Genomic DNA, 24,343 nt, shown 5'->3' on the forward strand with positions numbered 1-24,343 from the left:
GGTCCCACTTCAGACACCTAATAGAGATGGACACAGACATCATGTTGAGTCAGTACCCGCCTGCATGCTGCTGCTGCCCCGTCATGAGAGACAATGACAACGACTGTGATTCCCAAGTGGAACACTTTATTTTAGGGATGCAAGACAAATGCATCAAGGCCTTCATTTTCACCTGCGTATGCAATAGAGCTGATCGCAACATTGTAGACATTCTTGTACTTTGAGCTTCCTCAATGTAGTGACAATAAAATAAACAATTATTAATATAAACTAGACCGGTGCCCTTCCTGACCACGCAAGTCAGGAACACCTTTGGAAAAGTTGGGAACGATACAAGTTGGGAATGCATACCGCACCAGGTTATGCAATACCCAGTGTGTAGTTAGAACACCCCCAGTGTAGTACCCGTTACCAGAGTACTAATAACGTTAGATAGTACAATCAATGGCTTATTTATACACGTGCACCAACCTAGTTGGGAATGCATGCTATAGCTTCATGTCAGGTAGTGGTACTTAGTATTAGTAATGCATGCTATAGCTTCATGTCAGATAGTGGTACTTAGTATTAGTAATGCTGTAACGCAACGGTTTGGCTTGATGTTACTCTTTTTGGGGTGCCAGTTAGGCAAATGCCTAACACAGTTGGACCACTTTGGGACAACTGCTTATTTTTTGAAGCCAACCTTACAATGGTTTAACAAGGAGGAATATAGCAGGAACCATATGAACCTGTAAACCATAGCCAGGGATAGGTTACCCAAAAATGAACCTTCACTCAATGAAACAGTAGTTCACACAGACACAGTATAACTCCGTTTGCTTTGTTTGTATTGACGTTTCCAGCCCACACCCAAAATCCAGTCCACAGTTTCCCAGGTACCACAGTCTAGCGTCCACAGTCAATAATAGCCTCCTCAAATATTCACAACACTGGAACCGTTATTCAATACATGAATAAAATGTTATTCAACCCAAAAAGAAACAAACAAAAAATAAATCCCACGGCCTGTACCGGGTGTGTGTGTGTGAGCCACGGGGGGGGGGGGGGGGGGGGGATTGGGGGGGGTACCAGTCAGTGAGAGAGCACTGCAGCTCCGTTGCTGAACGCCAAGACACGGACACTCGGACAGTGGGAAACGCCCCAAGGATTGACTTCTTAGGTTCCTCTTCTCCCCATGGATCCGATTGTAGCTGGACCTTACGAGTCATTTTTATGTATTAAGTAGCCGTGTAATAAGCGGGATAATGTATGGCTGAGTGGTCATTGATAAATCACCTTCAGTCTGTGATTTATCTATAACAAATGACCCCTCAGCCATACATTATCCCTCACATAATCACCAGTAGGTTACTCATCAAGACCTTGCAATGGAGCCGGCCGGTGCCGTCGCTACCTATACACGCAATACGCACTGCGAGTAGGGCAACACACCGAGGGGGGCAACAAAATGTGCCAAAAAGTGCCAAGCTGACCCTCAAAATAACGAGCGGCCGTGTGTGCATCCTCTGATTCCTCTCAAACAGCGAAAATAGCCGATCTGGATGAGGAATAGCAGCGCTCTCGTCGGGAGATGGGCAGCACAAATATCCTATGAGTAGGGCAACCAAATGGTCAGCTACGTCCCTGGAGCCGGCAGGCTCTACTGGCTGTGATTAGGAAACACAAAGTGAAATTACTGCTGCCGAAGCGAAAACAACCTTTCTTTATGTTTACTTATATATGGCCGGTTAAGACTGAGTTTAGGGTTGGGTTAGGTTAGGTTTAGGGTTAGGGTTATACTGCGACCAACGCCACGTCGGACAATGGCTGACAAAAACAACAACAACAACGTCTCCGCTCCAGTAGAGCCTACTGGCTTCATTATATGGTAGTGATAAGTAACATACTAGTTGATAACACTCAAATCCGCTAACTGGCACAGTGGCAGGAAATTGTGAACTTGACTAAGACAGTGGTGTCCCAGTGGGGTTTCCTCACTGGTAGGTGAGCCAGTAGTGTACAACAGCAGTGGCAACACAAATATGTGGGGGAGGATTAATTAGCATAATGAGCACAAAATAAATGGGTAAAAATAAATGGCTATTCTCAATTTTCAAAGAATGAAAGAAAAAAGTAATTTGAGGATCCGAGAAAAAAAGTGTGTTCAAGAAGAGGCACAGAGGAAAACATGTTTGTTTATATGCTGCTTTACACCATTACGGCAAAGTTTCTGCCGCGCCTACTGTGTCATCTCAGAACAATTTACCATGCTCTTTATCTTGCTTTACTGTAGAGAAAGAAAAATATGTATTTATAATGAATAATGAGAAATGTTCTTCATTAGACACTTTTTTCCCTTCGTTTTTCTTCTTTTTTGCAGTACAGTTTGTGTTACATTTTGTCAAGTCAGTAACTTCAATCCCTATACTTGTTAAAAAAAATGCTAAAACGTTTGGGAACCACTCCTATAGAGATCGGTCACCATTAGGATCTGAGAGCTGCCAACTAGTAACGACTCACTGCTGTAGAGATCCCTCACCAGTAGGATCTGAGAGCTGCCAACTAGTAACGACTTCTCCTAATGAAACAGAAGCCAACCAGAGCGTTAGTAATGACCCAGGCAGCAAACTCCCTGCTTCCCTTCCCTTTTAATATAAACACAATAAAGTAGCATTTGCATTTATATAGTTCCTCCAAGCTGCCAGCTAGGACCCAGAAACAGCTGAGTGTCGAGCTGATTGTTATACCCGGGGAAAATTAAGATAAGAGAATAATCCCATGGATGGAAATGGCTTTGCTGGACGCACAGAGACAACCAGGTAGACAGAATTAGCAAAGGCAGGGGTTCTGTCTGTCGCCAGTAATGAAACTGCCTTGTCTCTATATGGTTTTCTCTTTTCAATATGAGAAAGGACTGTATCCCATCCCAGGATCAGGCAGACATGGGCCAATTGCATATGCTGGAGGGATAATAATGAGTGAATTATGTTACTGTACTGTTTGAGCATGCATTAAGAACCACACACATGCATACTGCGGTAGGTACAGTACAGCAGGAGATGAAATGCACAGCTACTGTTGGATTTAAAGATGGAGTGCCACAATTTTTGTATTTTTCCAGTTTATGAGGTGACAGTACTTCATTAGACACCCTCGAGTCGTTTTTATGTGCAATGGTGTATTAACTTTGTATTTAGGGTTTCTTCCTGGAGGCTGAACCCTTGACAGTCAAACGGGCCAATGAAATAAACAGTAATATAGTGACATCACACTATCAGCCCCTCCCCTAACCCCTCCCCCTTTATCATACAACTACAGCTGTGGGTGTGGCTTCAGTTCAGGTGGATCACCACCCATCACCACCCACCAGGCAAACCAGGCATACTGAACTGGTGGGCGTGCCCACATAAAAACAACATTTTAACAAATACTGTACACTTTTTTGAAAAGATTATACCTCCTTATATAACAATAAGACCTGATGATCATGTTTTAGGGTGGAACAAAATCACGGCACTCCATCTTTAACTACACAAGGTTGCTCATACTGTAATATTTGCGACTTAACGACTGCTGTGGCTGATTATCATATAGCCTCACATGTGTACATATAGTCTCTATGCCCTAGACTCTATATGGCATGAGCATATGTTGCCATAGTTGGTACTAGCCGTGTTTGCATGCAGGCCTTCCAGCTTCCAGTAAAAAGAGAGGGAATGCTGCTGTTGGCGACAGCAGCAGGATAGTGATCTGGGCTGCCCGTGGTAATGGCCCTGTGGCTTTAATGATAATCCACTGTTCTGTTTTACCCCCCCCCCCCCCCGCCCCCTCGGGAGCGCCAATGGATGACAGGAAACAAACAGCGCTCTGACACCTCCCGCTAATTAGCATCATTAGCATACGGCCATTATGTGGCTGGACAGTAGCATGACAGGGCTCTGAGAGAGGCTACAGCTGTGACCTTTGGTGGACAACACCAGCTGTCAGTAATTACCTATGGACCTTGCCAGGGGAATGGAGACAGACTCCTCGTCCTTGAGGACTCATGGCTGCCTGTGCCAGGATTCTCTGTGCCTTTTCTTTTCTCGTTTTTTTTGTCCTTCCGCCCTTTTAACACAATCAGTCCCGGGATTCCTTCAAAATAGGAGCTCTGGGGTGCCGGGAAAACATGGCCGCTTTTACTCTTAGAGTCCCACTCAAAAATAAAAAAGGAAATAATTCAGAATATTATTCTGTCGCCTGATATCATTGAAGATGCGCTAGGACATGTACACACGTCATTGCAACCCGTCGGTTGGATTCCCTTGGACGTGTGGACACGTCGGATGGACGGAACCTGTTCATTTAAGGTGTTTTTATTTATAGGGAGGGAAACAGCTCAGCCACTAAAAGGCTATAGTCAGTGGTTGGTTCTTTTCCCAAAGCAGTTAGAGGAAGCTGTTGCCCATTAAGCTTTACAGGCTTTATCTGAGCTTTAACTAAAGCGTGTGACTAAATGTAAATATGTGCTTGTTTGTTGGCTGCCAGAGGCTTGTGCGCATGTGTGCACACAGCTGACGAAAAATATAGAATAGTAAGTGGTTAATAAATGACTTTCAAGAATATTGTTGCTGTGCAAATCCAGATTTTAAAGGTTCTTGTGGAAATATACCGCCATATTTCCATAAGTGTCTGCAATCGGCGATAATTGTTGTTGTGGATTTCATGCACATTTTATATTATATCGGACTTTGAAGATAGAGATGTTAAATAACTTGAGGTTTCCTTTCATCTTCCGAGCACAGCTTGTGTGCCTGGGAGAGGCCGAGCAACCGTCTGCGCCGGTATTGTGGCAAGAGGTAATTTGAAATATAAAAAAAATGTGTTTGGAAAATTATGTACATAGAGATGAATCGTTTCCCTGGCGTGCCAGTTCCTCAATGCATTAACCTCATTCTCTCTCTCTCTCTCTCTCTCTCTCTCTCTCTCTCTCTCTCTCTCTCTCTCATAATAACTCCTACAGTAGGTCCCCAAACACCTGCTTTGCTGTTGTACATAAACTATCCTCTCTCTCGCCCTGACTCTTTTAGATGTCAGTGTTTGTCTGTGGCTTCCCAGGTGGCCTGGCTCTGAACTTCTCTTCATCTGAGCCTGTGTGTGTTCTCTCTCTCTCTCTCTCTCTCTCTCTCTCTCTGAATAGGAACATCCGTGATGAAGGTCATAGCGTCAGATGCAGATGACCCGACGTATGGCAGCAGTGCCAGGGTGGTGTACAGCGTTCTGGACGTGGAGAAGTTCTTCTCTGTGGAGAAACACACTGGTAAGCTGCTTGATTTTCCATGTACATAACCTCTCTCTCTCTCTCTCTCTCTCTAGCCTGGGCAGCATTCCTGTTCAGGTTTATGGTCGGGTCGGGAGCAGATAATATCTTACACGTCATGTTGTAGTCGCTGGTTTGTAGTCATTAGGCCGGAACCCAAATCGGCAATAAGACGCCTTGATGCAGCGTATGAATCCAACAGGTTTCTTCAAGTGCTTCTTGGAATAGTTTGTTTGGTATATTCATCTTTTATTCCAACTCGTAGCGACCGGCGAGACTAAAAACAAACGGGGGGGGATTTCTTATCATCCGATCTAAACCACCTCTGAGGTGGAAAGCCTGGTGACTCGAGGTTAGACATAGGCAGGGACAACAGTTAGGCATAGCTAAACAAGTTGCAGAAATGATCATTACACGGATACAGCCTCCCCATATATTCACAGGCATACAGATGAAGGATTAACCAACTTGCTCAAGGTGATTTTTGCACTATATAGCCGTAGGCAATACGTCCAATTACTTGTGTAATGTTAGTTTATTTTACTATGTGCCCAAGGCACATAGTAAAAACGTTGGGACAGTTAAATCTCCGGAGGGTTATACGTTGAATATCCCCCAAGATGCAGATAGTGTCACTCGTCCCCAGTCAGCAGATATGGCTGAATTCCCTGCTGGTATTCTATTGGTGAGGCGGATGGCGGGGATAAGGCCTGAGCCGCGATCTCTCAGGCATAGCCCAGCGTTGGTGTTGCCTGCAAATGGCCCCGCGGGAGAAGCGCTAAACTTTTAATGATCCCTCTTTTTTTTGGTCCCTGCCGCTTTGATTCGGTCGGCCCCGGTGCCGGGATGATAAATGGCTCTGCCTCGGCGGGGCTAGCCGGGAGACCAGCTCCTCGTCTCACGACCTGCCGGTGCCCCCCTACCCCCCGCACGAACACATGCATGTACGCGTGCACGCACACACACATGTGCGCACACACACACACACACAGTCTCACACACAGTCTCACACACACAGTCTCACACACACACACACACACACACACACACACACACACACACACACACACACACACACACACACACACACACACACACACACACACACACTTTGTAGACGCAAAGGCCAGCCTACACAGTAAAATCCTCTATGTTAATCGAACTATAGGAAAGTGTACAAATTTATAGACCCGAATATTTTTTACAGTGTAATAGGTGCGAGTCGAGGAGGTCAGAGTGAGGGGAGGAAACAGAACAGGTGTGTGTGTGTGTGTGTGTGTGTGTGTGTGTGTGTGTGTGTGTGTGTGTGTGTGTGTGTGTGTGTGTGTGTGTGTGTGTGTGTGTGTGTGTGTGTGTGTGTGTGTGTGTGTGTGTGTGTGTGTTGCGTGGTGAGTGCGTGGTGAGTGCGTGCGTGCGTGCGACCCCTCCAGTTACTCTGATGACACTCTATAGAGAGAGTCACTGTCTTCTTAAAGTGTTTTCCGGCCCGAGGTCAGATTGGATTGCCCAAAAGGGTTTGTGAGACAGTGGGGTCCAACGGTGCTATCATAGAATGTGTGAGACAGTGGGGTCCAACGGTGCTATCATAGAATGTGTGAGACAGTGGGGTCCAACGGTGCTATTATAGAATGTGTGAGACAGTGGGGTCCAACGGTGCTATTATAGAATGTGTGAGACAGTGGGGTCCAACGGTGCTATCATAGAATGTGTGAGACAGTGGGGTCCAACGGTGCTATCATAGAATGTGTGAGACAGTGGGGTCCAACGGTGCTATCATAGAATGTGTGAGACAGTGGGGTCCAACGGTGCTATACCGTGCTATCATAGAATGTGTGAGGCAGCGGGGTGGGGGTGGAACATGTTTGTCGAATTTGAAGTTGGTGGGGCGAGCGGTTCTCGACTTACTTGGATTACAGACGTACACACGTACAGTACATATGGAGTTCTGTGTCGGACAACCGTGGGTACGACCGAATCGACACCGGGCACTGCACTCCCTGTGGGGGTGCGGAACGCGTGTGTTGAATTTGAAGTCGGTGGGGCGAGTTCTTGAGTTACATGGATTACAGACGTACAGAGACGTGGTGCCTTTATAGATAGATTATTATTATTATTATTATTATTTGAATAATTGCCGATAGGCAATCACACTATTCACTATACACACTATTCACTATACACACTATTCACTATACACACTATTCACTATACACACTATTCACTATACACACTATTGTTATTGGTATTTATTTTTTCTTTTCGCTCCTCTGATTGGACGACAATTACACCCCCCGGCCTACAATTCCACAGGATACACTTTTTTGCCCTCAATATACGGTTGACGTCACAATATTTATTTCTGATCTGTCCTATGCTTCATAGTGCGGTACTACAGTGCAGTACCCGACAACTGAATTTCCCTTGTGGGATCAATAAAGATAAAATATAATTAATCTAAACCGAGGGTCGTTGAAATAAAAAAAAAGGTTAAGAATCACTGTCTCTGTAAAGACATCTCTCACATGTTGGATTGTTATGACAGTATTGAGGCGTCTTTCTTTGTTTCTTTCTCGGTAAAGAAAATTCTCTCAGGGATTGTTTTGTTATGATATTGTGTATGAAGGCAATGCCACTCTCCACAGATCATGTGTTATGTTTCAAGAGACAGTACAATGAATTGAACAAAAGCGAAACACTGCCATTCATGGTCGGTTGTGGATTCACAGACCAAGTTCTGTTGGTCGGTTGTGGATTCACAGACCAAGTTCTGTTGAGGAAGATATAGAGCTATCGTCATTTACATTTTCATGCTCACTTTTTTTCTTTCCTACAGTATGTAGGCTAGCTTTTTCCGAGCCCCTTAATAGCTAGGGTTTTGGTGTGTTTGACCCTGGCTTCCCCCTGTGCCGTGTACGTTCATTTTCAGTCAGCATGGGAGACATATAATGAATATAAATCCTGTAACGGAATTTTACATTCAAATGTGTTGAATCAAATCTTATTCAATGCAGGGAGTTAGGGTTGAGATAGGGGGGGAAATGCATCATAAATGCATCCCCTCTGGCTTCCTGTGGATGAAAGAGGACCATGTAATTTGCCTTCCTCCTTAGCTCCGCTGCTGCATGTACTTTTGGCTACTCGCATACAAACATGGCCCGGAGCTACTTGGGAGCCAAATGTGACTAGAATCACTGAGTTGTATATTCAACACAATGTAAACCTCTGGGAGGGAGAGGAGCACAAGCCCAGGAAATGCAACAATAGCTTTTGACATGGAAAATCCCAGGAGAGGGGCAGAATGGAAATATTATCTTACCACACAGTGAAGCGGCTAGCTTCTGTTGTGCTGTAGGGCTGGCGGGTGGCAGGGTGGCAGTGTGTATGACTGTGTATTATTAATGCAGTGATATTATCATGCCATGTAAATCCACAGTAACCCTGTCATCCGTATTTCAGTATTTTTCTTTTTTTCCAGCCCAGGAGTTTGTAACCCATTTTGAAGCTCATGCTTCCTTAAATGCATGAGGGGTGAGCATGCAGGCCGCTTTTCATTACCTGACAAGGGGGAGTTTCCATGGTAGGACATAGCTTGTGGAAGGAACATGTTATTACAACCAGTTCCTTTCCCCTCCATCAGGTGCCCCAGCTGACCAGGGGGGTGCAGTAGAGACCAGGATTACTGCTGGTAAAAAAAGGTACCCTTTTTTGTGAGGGTACCTACCTTAGGGCAGGGGTTCTCAACGTTTTTGGCCGGGGACCCCCGGAAATGCTTTGGCAATGTCTCGGGACCCCCGCCCCGCCCCCTCCCGACCCCCAATATAAATTGACTGCTACAATAACCTTAACCCATTTTGGGCGGGAACCCCTTTTGGTGTTTTAAGCATTGTTATAATTTAGCTATTGAAAAATAGCAGATCTACAAGCTCGTAGCGCGCCACCGAGTGGCGTGCTACGAGCTTGTAGGTCTGCTATTTTTGAAAAATCGTGAAAATAAAAGTTTAAATAAAAACTTTTTTTTTCTTTTTTTTGAAAATAATTTGGGGACCCCCTAAAATATTTTGGCGACCCCCCGAGGGGTCGCGACCCACGGGTTGAGAATCCCTGCCTTAGGGGACACAGAGAGAACATGTAAACTCCTCACAGAAATGCCTTTCACCAACCCCACCTAGGGTATGGGCGCGGAGGAGAGAACAAGTGTTTTGACAACTAAAAAAAATCATGTTTTAGTTTATCTTGCCAGTGTCTCTCACCAGAATGACGCAGGCACTCCTGCAAAAGTGCTGACATTTTTAGCACTGCTTGCTCTGGGGAGAAATATTATTTTGACCTTCGGGTCAAAATTTGTGTCAAACCAGAAACAGGATTGTGTTCAACCTAGACTGTAGAGAGATCTAAATGTCTCAATAGAAGAGCAGGGAGACCAAATACAACCACTGTAGACACAGGATCTAAATGTCTCAATAGAAGAGCAGGGAGACCAAATACAACCTGCCCAATTGTATCCACATACTCTACTATTGGACAACATAACATTTTATTCACAAAAGAAGATTAGAGCTTACAATAGAGCTTCTATATCTTAATGCACTGATGTTTTACGTAAAGTACTTTGAATTGCCTTGTTGCGACTGTGGCTCAAGAGGTAGAGCAGGTCGTCCAATGATCCATGGGTCGGCGGTTCGAATCCCAGCTCCTCCTGTCTACATGTCGAAGTTTCCTTGGGCAAGACACTGAACCCCAAATTGCTCCCGATGTGCTGGTTGGTACCTTGCATGGCTTCCGCTGCAATCGGTGTATGAATGTGTGTGTGAATGGGTGAATGTAATGCACATGTAAGTAAAGTGCCTTGGATAAAGGCGCTATATGAATGCACCATTTACCATTTATTTGCTGCAATGTGCTGCTATACAAAACCTGCCTTGTCTGGCCATGCCTACAGAAATGAAAGTTGACATAAAAAATCTACAAGCTCACAATGCCTATATACATTATGATGTCTTGTGATCTTATACATTTTTCTGTTTGTCACTCGACCAATTATACAGAGTATTATGCCATCATATTGTCACACTAAAATGCAAAACTAAAAATCACACAAGTGAGGGGCGCTCTTATCATCTTACAACATCGAGGAGGGAATTCGAACTCATGTTGCTATGATTAGGTGATGTAATGATGTAAAACAAACGGTGACAAAACAAACTTAAAATTATCTTTATTGTTAATGCCGTTTTTAAAACAAAAAATTGAACTAAAAACAAACATTAATGGCGCCCCTCAAAAATATGGAGCTGAAATTCCCCCCATTCTTCTCCTGTGCCTTGGTCACAATGTCAGCCATGACATCCCCAGCTGCCTGTGATTGGACAGGGCAACCTGACCCGAGTGTTGCTACTGTAGTTAGTCCACATAGTGGGTCAGTCACAGCGACCAATACACTGCAGTCATCTTTTCACAAATATCCAATTTCTGGAAGCATGCAGAGGATTGGATTGTTTCTTTCTTTTCAAACTCTGCAGAACCCTTTCCTCTCTTTGAAGTGTAGACTGGTGTGGCTTAACGCAGTAGAGGGCCTGTTTTCAACTCAGCACAGAGCCTGTTGAAATGCAACTACTGAATGTGCTCCCTAGGCAGATTAAGAGAAGCCATTGTGATTTTTTGTCTACCCCCCCCTCTCTCTACCTCTCTCTCTCTCTCCCTCTCTCTCTCTCTCTCTCTCTCTCTCTCTCTCTCTCTGTGTGACTGTTGCTCGAACCCTTTCTCTCCGCAGATCCACTGCTTGCACTATAGAGGTGCATCCTGACACAGGCTCTGCTTTCACCGTATAGAGCAGTTGTCATGAAGCTTCATTCTGGCAGAGGCAGTCCTTCATTCCGTTGCCTATATATTATTCATTTTAATACAGCCCAGTCCTATAATGGTATAAGCAAGGTGCTTGAAAAAAAAAGAAAAAAAAGGGAAGGGAAGGGAAGGGGAAAGAAAGAAAGAAGACGGGAAAAAGACACAATCTCGTCTATCAGGAGGGCTCAGGGAGCGGTGAATTGGAATGCACTGCACTAGTGCGTCTGTAATAGAGTGCTCAGCTGAAGTTGATATTCAAAATGGGCGGTGTCGGGAATATTATGAAGTTGCATGAAATCTAACAACTGTTGTGACCTTTTCCTTTGTCTCTCTCTGCCTCCCCCCATCTCTCTCTCTCTCTCTCTCTCTCTCTCTCTCTCTCCCCTCTCTCTCTCTCTCACTCTCTCTACCTCTCTCTCCAACTTCTCATGTGTCCCTTTCCATGCCGCCATCATCAGGGATCATCCTGACAGCTGTGGCAGACCTGGACCGTGAGACCCAGGACCGCTACGAGCTGGTGGTCAAGGCCACGGACATGGCGGGTCAACTGGGCGGTCTCTCCGGCTCCACTACGGTGACCATCGTCATCACCGACGTTAACGACAACCCACCACGCTTTCCACAGAGTGAGCCTCTTGCACACAGACGCACGCACACACGCACCCCCCCCCCCCCCCCCTTTGCCTGTCATCTACTTTTGGAGTGCCCTCAACTGGGTTGTGGTCCTAAATGATAAATGGTGCATTTATATAGCGCCTTTATCCAAGGCGCTTTACATAGATTGTGCATTACATTCACCCATTCACACACACATTCATACACCGATTGCGGCGGAAGCCATGCAAGGTACCAACCAGCACATCGGGAGCAATTTGGGGTTCAGTGTCTTGCCCAAGGACACTTCGACATGTAGACAGGAGGAGCCGGGATTCGAACCGTCGACCCATGGATCATTGGACGACCTGCTCTACCTCTTGAGCCACAGTCGCCTACAGAACCACAGCCAGAAGTGCCAGTGTTTGAAATGGATTGGAACACTTCTGCACTTCACCACTCCTTGGCTTTCTCCCCCCCGTGGCCGTCTGGAAGATGATTAAATAGTTTGCATTGGCAAAAGTAAAGATGATGGGGCTTCTTTCACCCGCCTCTGAAGTCTGCTTCTAAATTTGCAACAAAAAACAGAGAGACAATTAGAGGAGTATAGCTCAGCTGGCCCTTATGGGCTCTGAGTTCTGAATGTTGGACTGTATACACTGTATACAGTACACTACTACAGTGATAGAGGGGTGATTTATTTATTTTACCACGGATCGCCACTGTTTGTTTACATCATCCCCCAACATGCTTTGACATAATTTGTCCCAGAGAGAGAGAGAGAGAGAGAGAGAGAGAGAGAGATAGAGAGAGAGAGAGAGAGAGAGAGAGAGAGAGAGAGAGAGAGAGAGAGAGAGAGAGAGAGAGAGAGAGAGAGAGAGAGAGAGAGAGAGAGTCTTTATCTTGTGGGGCACTAACACCAATCAGGGAATGGTGTCAGCCGTGCTGACTGGCCCAAATACTGTCAGAGAAAATCATTTTATATTAATGCATGTGCTGGTCCAACACTCAACCCATAACTGGCCATCAAGTGATGGGAACTGATGTCTGGCCCGGTACATGGGACTCTAGAGAGGTCTGAATCAATATTCAGAGTGACACTGATGTTTTGTTTTTTCCTCACAGCTCTTGTGGTAATTAGACAGATTTAGTTTAGTGAATTAAGGTCATCTTAGGTGCCAAATTCACTGTCGACCCGTCAGCGCATCCCGATAGGAATTAAGCGCAATACATACAGGGCAAAAGAAAAGTGTACTATGACAAAAAACATCAAGATATTATACAATTATCAGAAAAGGCAGGCATGGAATAATATTCTATAATAATATTAATTACATCTACGACTCATACATTGTATTTATTTCCGCCTCTCTTTCACCCTGTGTCTCTCAAGGCTAATTACATATTGTTGATCGACCTTATGCTATTTTCATTCAATGTATATCATTAGCCTTTGACCTCTTAGCTTAGGCCTACCTCCACATTTTTCTATAAAAAAAATTCTGCCTCTACCATACAGAGACAGAACACACACGCACGCACGCACGCACTCAGTTAAAGATATCATTCTGCACTATAATGCCAATGAATATGTTTAATTACATGATGCACACACTAAAGAGAAGACGCACTCAATGTACAGTATGGCACCTTTGTTTATTGTCTTTCAGTGACACAGCAAGGCTCTTCTCAATGGCAGACACATTAGCATCACTTGGTATAGTCCACACTGAATAACCTCCGCTTATGAATAAAACATTATTATTATTCCCTTTCTAAGGATGGTAATGTGGTCCATTGGTTGTATGTCGGCCCGTCCATACCTCTCTCTCACTTTTCACACAGGCATTGACCATAATATTATGGAGGTCTTAACGAAGCCCCTTTCCCCATTTAACACATTTTAAATTAATAATTCATGTATAAGTGAATTCAAATTTTAAAAATGCGACCGCCCCCTAGCATTACCTGTATCACAGTTACAGTTACGAGTGTCGTCTTTATGTTGCTGGCTTCCATTGGAATAGTAGCCTGTCACTTTTGTAGCTGCTTGTGTGAATACGGCTAGCTTCAGTAATTCTCACTGCTGTATGGCCACAGATTCAGTTTGGAAAGCAGATCCATGCACACCTCGCAAACTGAACAAAAGAATGTGCTTGAATATAAACCAGTTGTTATGTTGTTGTTCAGTGTTGTGAATGAACCCTGGCAGACAGTACTGAAAGTCTTAATACTGACATGGACTGACAGTTTAGCATATGCACTATTAACACTCAAACCTGCCAGAGATATAGTAGTGCATAACCCCTGACAGGAACTCAATATGAGCTGTCAGTACAGCTAACAGCAATGGCATAATGTTATAGTATGTTCAACATGAATTTAATTGAACTGGATGGTATGCTGTGAACATTTTGACCACAGACCTCGCTTAACTCACCCTGATCCCGTTGATCTCTTTCCTTTATTGCATTCTCTCACCCTTTCTCCCCTCTTGTTTCTTCAATTCATCTCTTTGACTCGTGATTCTTTTTTTCTGTGCCTGCTTCATTTTTTGTTTGTTCTGTCTCATCTTCTCCACATGCACTCTCCCTCTAACCTCACCCTCTTCCGGTCATCCACCTTTCCTCTTCTTCCTCGTAACACCTTCCATCACTTATTTATTTTCCTTCTGCCCTTCTTTCCTCCTGTAACACTTACCCGGGTCACCAACCAGAGATGTACCAGTTTGCGGTCTCGGAGGGGGCGCCCGTGGGGACCTCGGTGGGCCGCGTCATCGCCACCGACGCCGACATGGGAGAGAACACGGACATGAGCTACCTGATCAAAGACCAAGAGGGAGGGGAGCTCTTCAAGGTCACCACAGACCCACATACGCAGGAGGCGGTGATCTCCGTCAAAAAGGTAAGGGTTCTATTAGGTGTTGGTCAGCGGTGCTCCATTCCTAAAGCTGTAGGGAAGTCCATTTCATTACATCCAATAGTGGACTCTTTAGTCTACTGTCATCACTAAGTAAAGCATTCTAGCTGATACTTAGCAATTATATGGAGCATAGCAACCTTTTTTAACATGCTTAACGCAATAAACCTTCAAGCTACTACAGCATTAGCTAACATGACAGATAAAAGGCTGAATACGCTTGAGCTAGCAGCTCTGCTTCTTATTATCAGTGGTAGTCTATCTGTGATATGCAGACATACACTGCATGCCCACTGGCAGGTTCCATAAGCCTTCTACAAAATTAGCACAGATATGTAATTGCCGCCATAATATTATTGATACTTGATGATTTTGACAACTGTATATGCGTGAAAATGGCATGCGAGAAATGTGTCTCACTGGAAAGGGCTAATGCCTGAGGCTGGACTCACACATGCATTCAGCCAGCGCTTCTGGAACACAAGCCGAGACTTGCGTGGTAGTGTGGTGGCAGCGATTACAATTTACAATTTAGGCATTTAGCAGACGCTCTTAATCCAGAGCGATTTACAGTAAGCAAGAACAACACATGATACATCAAATATATCAAAAATAGTCATCAAGCAATAAGCAAACTAATAACCTAACATCCGTACAGTCTGTACACATCTGTACAATGACCATGAGTATACTATACACTAGACTAGAATGCTATGTCTATGGTCTATGCTATCTAAATTACAAAGCCCAAGATAATTTTGGCTGGTTGAAAACCAGGGTACCAACGATGTCACCGCAATGTCAAAGGCAGGGCAGGGCGTAATGTCAATAGGCATAAAGGTATGTATTACCATATTATTGCGCCGTAAACAGCCATGGTATTTAATTCTTTATTTTAATATGTGAATAATATGTGCATATGCTGCACAACGTCGCAATGTTTTGTTCATTTGTAGGTCCATTTTTTGGCGCATGGCAGTGACGACATGCCAAAGCACAACCCGAATTGAACTATTATATTCATATTGTAGAAGTTTTAATTGCTCAATTCTGCCACCACCAGTCCATTTCATTACATCCAATAGTGGACTCTTTAGTCTACTGTCATCACTAAGTAAAGCATTAGAGCTGATACTTAGCAATTATATGGAGCATAGCAACCTTTTTTAACATGCTTAACGCAAGAAACCTTCAAGCTACAACATTAGCTAACATGACAGATAAAAGGCTGAATACGCTTGAGCTAGCAGCTCTGCTTCTTATTATCAGTGGTAGTCTATCTATGTGATATGCAGACATACACTGCATGCCCACTGGGAGGTTCCATAAGCCTTCTACAAAATTAGCACAGATATGTAATTGCCGCCATAATATTATTGATACTTGATGATTTTGACAACTGTATATGCGTGAAAATGGCATGCGAGAAATGTGTCTCACTGGAAAGGGCTGGCTGGACTCACACATGCGTTCAGCCAGCGCTTCTGGAACACAAGCCGAGACTTGCGTGGTAGTGTGGTGGCAGCGATTACAATTTACAATTTAGGCATTTAGCAGACGCTCTTAATCCAGAGCGATTTACAGTAAGCAAGAACAACACATGATACATCAAATATATAAAAAATAGTCATCAAGCAATAAGCAAACTAAGAACCTAACATCCGTACAGTCTGTACACATCTGTACAATGACCATGAGTATACTATACACTAGACTAGAGTGCTACTGTATGTCTATGCTATCTAAATTACACATAGCCCAAGATAATTTTGGCTGGTTGAAAACCAGGGTACCAACGATGTCACCGCAATGTCAAAGGCAGGGCAGGGCGTAATGTCAGTAGGCATAAAGGTATGTATTACCATATTATTGCGCCGTAAACAGCAATGGTATTTAATTCTTTATTTTAATATGTGCATAATATGTGCATATGCTGCACAACTGTCACGTCGCAATGTTTTGTTCATTTGTAGGTCCATTTTTTGGCGCATGGCAGTGACGACATGCCAAAGCACAACCCGAATTGAACTATTATATTCATATTGTAGAAGTTTTAATTGCTCAATTCTGCCACTACCAGCTACGCATCCTGTCAGTGCCACCATTTCCAAGCCGTACAGCATGCTTGGTCTCACCGTCTTATACATCTTCCCTGCACTCTTGCTGGTACCCTTCTGTCACAAATCAACACTGACACTTTACTCCATCTGTTCCACCCTGCCTGCATTTTTCTGTTCTTTGTGTATTTTGTTTTTTGGAAACTTATGACTTGAATACTCCACTACATATCAAAGACAAATGTTGTAATTTTTCATGAATATTCTTCATTTCCACAAAGGTTGTCGTTACTCATTACTTTTTATAGATTTTAACCCATTCTGGGCAGGAACCCCTTTTGGTGTTTTAAACATTATGTTATAATTTAGCTAAAAATCGTGAAAATGTGGCGCAAATCTTTGAATATATATTCTTTCAAAGTGAATGTTTTTAACTCAGGTCTAAATGGGTTAAGTCAGCTGTTACATTGCCTTTCTTTTCTCAAATGCTATTGGCCACACATTGTGTTCCTCGCAAGATTAAAAACATTCACAGCACCTGCTGTCAACTGGGTTTGAGGTAGAAGCGGTCAGCAGACATACATCAACCAGGTCTGTGAAACAAGTGCAAGCAATATCCGCTTTTTGCACATCCATTCCATTTTGTTAGCACAAAGGACTTACCCAGCATTGATAAAGGCACGCAGTTCCTAGTTTGTGCAGCTGGAGATATGGCCATTTTTACATCTTACCCAGATGTATCCAACCTGTCACTCAAGTTAGACACAGCTCTCTGCTGCATGTGAAGGGCTGCAGATGGATTGACCTTCAGCCAAGAAGGGAAATAATAACTTAAGTATGTTTATTTACCTTGTACTGTAAGAAGCAAATATTTTCCACTGCATTTCACTGAAGTGAGATGTACAATTTTCAAAGGGATTTTCAGAATAGTTGTGATCCTACTCTTGCTTGCATCTGTCAATGAATTTAGGCCGCACTTGCAAGCCTCTGGCAAGGTTAATGTTCCATTCAGACCTCTGGAAATGTGTTGACATCTATTTAGCCTATATCATTTTCAGAACACTAGCTCTCAAAAGTTATACTGAATCAGATTTATTTTTAATTTTCTTCCACAGTTTACTGTTAATTAGAAGGATTGCAGGCCATCTTCCAAAGGACGTCTTCAAAACAATATGCTGTAGTTTTCTACACTGGGACCTGCATGTTTAGATCATGGAACCATTTTTATGGGTTGTGGGTAAACATTACAGTTTCTCTAGAACAGTCTGCTAACAGCACCAGCGATTTGTAGTGTATTTTGTACTAATCTTTCAAGACCCACAGAACCCTTGGTAGGGAGCGCCTTTGAGGAAAAACTCGTCCTTGGCAGTGAGTGAGTCAAGTGTTTTGCCAATTGAGTACCACAGACGAAAAACAGTCTAAGTCCAAATTTCAGACTGACCCCTCCACGAAAAGGCCTTGTTGTCCTGAACCCTTATCTATCATTTATATATTATGGATCAATAGTGTGGACTTAGACTGTTATTCGTCTGTGGTACTCAATTGTTTGGGAGTCCACGTCATGCGACCTCCACACGACCCCCTCCTTGATGTCTCCACCGTGTTTCATTAATCTACAGGCCCTGGACTTTGAGAGCAAGCGCACGCACAACGTGGTGGTGGAGGCAGTGAACAAGCACGCAGACCCTCGCTTCGTGGACCTGGGCTCCTTCCGGGACCAGACCATCGTGCGGGTGAGCGTGTCGGACGAGGACGAGCCGCCCGCCTTCAGTCCGGCAGAGGGCGCCGTCATGGAGGTGCAGGAAGACGCCAAGGTGGGAGCGCTGGTCGGGACGGTCACCGCCAAGGACCCCGATGTGGTGAACGCACCTATCAGGTACTGTACACCAAGGACCCTGATGTGGTGAACGCACCTGTCAGGTACTGTACACCAAGGACCCTGTTGTGGTGAACGCACCTGTCAGGTACTGTACCAACAAGGACCCTGTTGTGGTGAACGCACCTGTCAGGTACTGAACACCAAGGACCCTGTTGTGGTGAACGCACCTGTCAGGTACTGTACCAACAAGGACCCTGTTGTGGTGAACGCACCTGTCAGGTACTGAACACCAAGGACCCTGTTGTGGTGAACGCACCTGTCAGGTACTGTACCAACAAGGACCCTGTTGTGGTGAACGCACCTGTCAGGTACTGAACACCAAGGACCCTGTTGTGGTGAACGCACCTGTCAGGTACTGAACACCAAGGACCCTGTTGTGGTGAACGCACCTGTCAGGTACTGAACACCAAGGACCCTGTTGTGGTGAACGCACCTGTCAGGTACTGTACCGCCAAGGACCCTGATGTGGTGAACGCACCCAATTTACAATTATACCATTTACAATTTAGGCATTTAGCAGACACTGTTAATCCAGAGCGATTTACAGTAAGCAAGAACAAAAAACATGGTAATACATCAAATACAAAAGAAAAAGCCATCATGAATCATACCTAAGCTAAGAACCTAACAATGGAATATCTATATAATGAAACTATGCGGTATACACTATAGAGTGCTATGTCTAGATAAAATGCTACCGTATTTAAGTTACATAAGTTGAGCCTATATGCATACGCCTGCAGGTCGTCGAGGCTAGGGCAAGTGCTATGGGCACCTGTCCACCAAGGACCCAGTCGATGTGGTGAACACACCTGTCAGGTACTGTACAGAACGCACCCATCAGGTACTGTACAGTGAGAGAGAACAGTTGTCACAGCCACAGAACGCTTCTTCAACCTAAGTTGTAGATCTGCTATTTTCACTAGTTTGGGTCCAGGGCAAACGTCTAGGGCTCCATTTTCGTCTCCGCTAAACCCCTTATCCCTAAACGTCTTTGCCTTTTTTTTTACTATTTTGAAAAACATTTTTGAATAGTTCAACTAGCCAATCTACATTGACATGTTGTGAGCTTGAAGACTGGCCAATTTAACTATTCAAAAATGTTTTGCAAAATAGTAAAAAAAAAAGGCAAAGTAGTTTAGGCATAAGGGGTTTAGCGGTGACGAAAATGGAGCCCCTAATCTCTCTTCTTGGTCTCGACCAGAAAGGTTTAGGAACCGCTGATCTTGCAGAGGCCACACTGTGCATACATACAGTATGCAAACAACCTGTTGGCTCAGTTTGATGACCAGTGGAGGAGGAAGTACTCCCAGGGTTCAATACTGGGTTCCCTACGTTTTCTTTTGTACTTAGGACTGAGGTCGATTAAAAAAAAGGCTTCTAAATCCTAAAATTTTTCTGAAAAACCCATGTTTCTATATGTCAGTGGCGCTCAACCTTTTTCATGTCAAAGACCACCAGAATTATCTCTAATTAAACAATATCAATCAAAGCACTCTAGGTATCATCAGTGGCGTATCCAGGAATTACGTTTTGGGCAGGCAAGATCATGTGTTAATTGTCGTCTCCCCGCGCACAATCGTGCAGAGATATACCTGCCAGACGAGTAGGATACAAAGGCTGAAAGGCATGCATTTACATTCCAATGGGTGATTGAGGGTCGCGCTCTACCGCAACGGCCAATCAGCTGTCCATTAATAGTTCTCAGGTCTTGTTTTTGTCTTCTTTTTCTCTCATTGTATGGATTTTGGCCAGGCCAGAAATGGATTTGGACAGGCGGACGCCTGCCCTCGCCTTATTGTAGATACGCCTCTGGGTATCATATGCCTAGATCGTATGCAGATCACACGGTTCTGTACAGTGTACACCTTTGTGCCGACGCTTGATGTGACTTCATCTCCCTCCCTTAAAAAGAAAAGTAAAAAAAAAAGCAAATTATTTTTAAACAGCAATAAAACCAAGGCTATGTTGTTCACTCCAGGTGCTATTCCAGCCCCTGTTAATATCACCACTCTGAAGGGAACTCCCATCGAGTGGGTGGAGCGCTACAAATACCTTGGTTTCTGGTTGGATAAACGGAATTGGATAAGGAAGCAAGCTTGTAGATTAGCTATTTTCAAACAGCCTAAGTATAAAATTGGGCTTAACTGGTCAGTGTATGTTTTGTAATAATAATCCAAATACTCAAGTAAAGTACTTAAATACAGTACTTGTTATACATATTTACTATATTACGTACTTGTTTAACATACTTGTTCCACTGCTGGACACAACTACATTGAAAACAGAGTGGATAACTCCACCGCAAACACTTGCACAGTGCCACTAGAGAAAGCCCAGATATTAGAGCTGCACAGGTGTTGACTACGCTATGCTGTGGACTGTGTTTCAAGTGTTACTCCTCTCAAATGAATGGTATTTGAGAACAGTACATATGATGCCGTTGACATTCTCTTTATTAATAATATAACTGGCTGTGGCTGTGGTGTGACTGTGAGGAGCCTTTGTGGGAGAGAGATTTAAAAAGCTGCCGTTGCCCTCGCTGGTTTAGGTTTAGGGGTTTCTGTGGGCATGACATACTGTAGTAGAAGGGAAAGTGGAAATAAAAAGAAAACCGCCATTGGGTTTTCTGTTGACTTCCCGATGATGTGTTTTGATTTTGCTGGAGCACACTATGACATTTTAATGTCTGCTTTCTTGCTCCGGGGTGGGCAGTGAGTAACTAGCAGGGTCGCACACACTGTGACAGCTTTCCAAAAAACGCACTGTAACAGATGATAATTTTTATCCATTTTCTTTGGTGGGTATGTTTTTTTTCCTTCTCTCTATCTTTCTCCCCCCCTTTCTCTCTTTCCCCCCCCCCCCCTCTCTCTCTCTCTCTCTCTCTCTCTCTCTCTCTCTCTCTCTCTCTCATTAAATATTTTTTACAAGTTGCTCCCGCTCAAAGTAACCTGATATCAACTCTGTCAGTCCTTAGATAACCTCTTTGTTTGTCACAGCGAACGGAAGGAGAGCCCAAAAATAATTATAAGTGAGAAGAAAAGAAAAAGGACTGTATTCATTAAATGTCGCGGAATTGGAATTTCACATGATAAAGTATTGTGCTCCTCATGCTTCAATGTCTCTCTGTGTGTCTCTCTGTCTCTGTCTCCGGTTGCAGGTTTTCCATTGATCACAGCACGGACCAGGAGAAGATCTTCCATATTGATCCCGTATCGGGTGCCATCACTCTGGGCAAGGTCTTGGATCGAGAGACTGCAGGCTGGCACAACATCACAGTGACTGCAGTGGAAGCAGGTGAGAGACTGCAGGCTGGCACAACATCACGGTGACTGCAGTGGAAGCAGGTGAGAGACTGCAGGCTGGCACAACATAACGGTGACTGCAGTGGAAGCAGGTGAGAGACTGCAGGCTGGCACAACATCACGGTGACTGCAGTGGAAGCAGGTGAGAGACTGCAGGCTGACACAACATCACGGTGACTGCAGTGGAAGCAGGTGAGAGACTGCAGGCTGGCACAACATCACGGTGACTGCAGTGGGAGCAGGTGAGAGACTGCAGGCTGGCACAACATCATGGTGACTGCAGTGGAAGCAGGTGAGAGACTGCAGGCTGACACAACATCACGGTGACTGCAGTGGAAGCAGATGCATGACCTTCCATGTCCTGTAGAGCTTAGTGAACAGAGGCAGTCAGTAGGATTACGTCCCATGTCAATCATACTGTACTGGTCAGGCCGACCTGTTCATCCTCAAAGGCTTCCTTTTTCTTTTTTAGTTTGATACACATTTAAGCAAAATATGGGCCACCAATAGATTTCCGGTTTAATCTCTGGGACCTCGATTTACACTGTGAGAATGTACAAGTAGAGTAGACCCATGGACTTGTGGACAGTGGTGGAAAGTAACTACATTAGTACATTTACTCAAGTATTTCCAATACTTTTACTTCTACTCCTAAGAGGCAAATGCAATTATTTAAAAACATTAGATACTAGTTACGTACTTTGCAGATTTTGATTATCATTACATAGTATACGTAGTGTGTGTACTGTGTAGTACACTAACAACTTCCAAACTCAACATTCGTCACAATGTGAGCTTGTACATCTACTATGTTCAAAATGTTTATACATTTGAAAACTTGAAATGGGACATTCTGCAAAATTAGTACTTTTACTTTCAGTATTTAGTACATTTTGATGCCAATACATGTGTATTACTATATATTGCAGCAGAGACGAAATTATTTTATAATCGTCATGGGGGCCCGCCCAACCGATCGGACCCCCTGGGGTCCAATTCCTCATGGGGGCCCTGCCCCCCCGGCCCCCACAGACTCTACGTCACTGTATTGCAGTATTGATAGTTTTACTTAAGCAAAACATTTGAGTACCTTTCCTACCACTTCTTGCAGTCCACTAACTGGGTTGGTAACTCTCAGTCATTTAGCTGGAGACTCCCAGGCTGGAACCTCCTCAAGGACCCCCTGGGGGTCCTGGTATCCCTCAGTGAGAACCAGTGTGTTCGAGACACCATCAAAGTCCTCCCCTATAGTGACTCCATCCTTTTACAGCAGTACATTTTCTGCACTTCTCTCCAGACAGTTCATCTCAGTAGAAGTGCTGTGTGATTGTCGGTTAGCGTTAGGCACAGTACAACGGGTCTGATTCAAGCTTCAAAGCTTGAATCAGAGAAATTAGAAATAATAACTCCTCTTCGGTGATCAGTATTGTGACCGTGTTGCATCTTGACAAATGTAACACATTAGAATACAGCAATTGCACAACGTAACTAGTTAGTCAGTGCCCAAGTGATCCGCTAATTAGCAAACAAAATGAAAAACAACAGTTATTAAATGTAAATCTGGCAGGCGAATGTGCTCCTGCCTCCTGGCTTAAATTGTTCGATGGAGAAAATCACGGAAAAGCCCACGCACAATTTATGGGAAAAAACATGGCCCTGAGGGGGATTATTTTACATTTTAAATCTCAAAAAGTAAAGTTGGCTTTGTTAACGCAGTTAAAGCATGCAGACTCACTGACTGCCAAGTCATTGCACCTGTCGAATCAAGCGTGCAAACACTTTCTGACTCGAGCTGCCAAAATAGCCAGCAGCTTCCCCGGGGCGGTTCTAGACATGGACCACGTAGACGGTCACCCTAGGGCGCCCCCTGCAGGGCTGACACCCATTGGAAAATAAGGGTCACTGATTTGAAAGTATAATGGAACGGGAATAAAATAAACCATTCCATAATGCAATGGCGACTCACTGTGATGTACAGGTTAGATGTTCTTCATGCGAGCACAATGTATGTCTGTAGTCTACTGTGTAGGGCATGGCGTTGAGTCTTTCCTACAGTAATCATTGTCTAATAACCACATGAACCCAGCTAGCATCCCTAGGGATTTGTAGTTTGGCAAAAATTTGGCAAAGAGATTTTGTAGAGGGAAAAAGTATCTAGGGTTTATTAGGTTAATACTGTACATCATTGTAGCATAAATTCAATATGTAATGCAATATTCTGCTGGTGTTATGGCATCCGTCTTTCTGGAAGAGGAGAAAGAAAACATTATTGTTTCTCACGACTTGTGAGTGGAAACAATCCTGAGATCTCGCTTGATCTTCCTGGATAGTTTTGTCATAAGTAAGAGATAGACAGAGAGTGAACAATGAAGTAACTCTATAGCTGCTACGGCTTGACTTGAAGGTGTGTGTGTGTGTGTGTGTGTGTGTGTGTGTGTGTGTGTGTGTGTGTGTGTGTGTGTGTGTG

At 44.1% G+C, this 24,343-nt stretch overlaps 1 protein-coding gene across 1 annotated transcript in view; it reads left to right on the plus strand.

Moving 5' to 3' along the window:
- The window catches only part of LOC306929393 (cadherin-22-like), a 121,780-nt gene that overhangs the window by 39,742 nt on the left and 57,695 nt on the right, over positions 1-24,343 (plus strand). The window contains exons 3-7 of the mRNA XM_079509912.1: positions 5,162-5,281; positions 11,581-11,748; positions 14,433-14,620; positions 18,312-18,568; positions 21,732-21,868. Coding sequence (XP_079366038.1) covers positions 5,162-5,281; positions 11,581-11,748; positions 14,433-14,620; positions 18,312-18,568; positions 21,732-21,868 — 870 coding nt within the window. The remainder of the gene's footprint in view (positions 1-5,161; positions 5,282-11,580; positions 11,749-14,432; positions 14,621-18,311; positions 18,569-21,731; positions 21,869-24,343) is intronic.

The sequence above is a fragment of the Electrona antarctica genome (genome assembly GCF_951216825.1).
Source record: "Electrona antarctica genome assembly, chromosome: 9".
NCBI classification, from domain to species: Eukaryota; Metazoa; Chordata; class Actinopteri; order Myctophiformes; family Myctophidae; genus Electrona; species Electrona antarctica.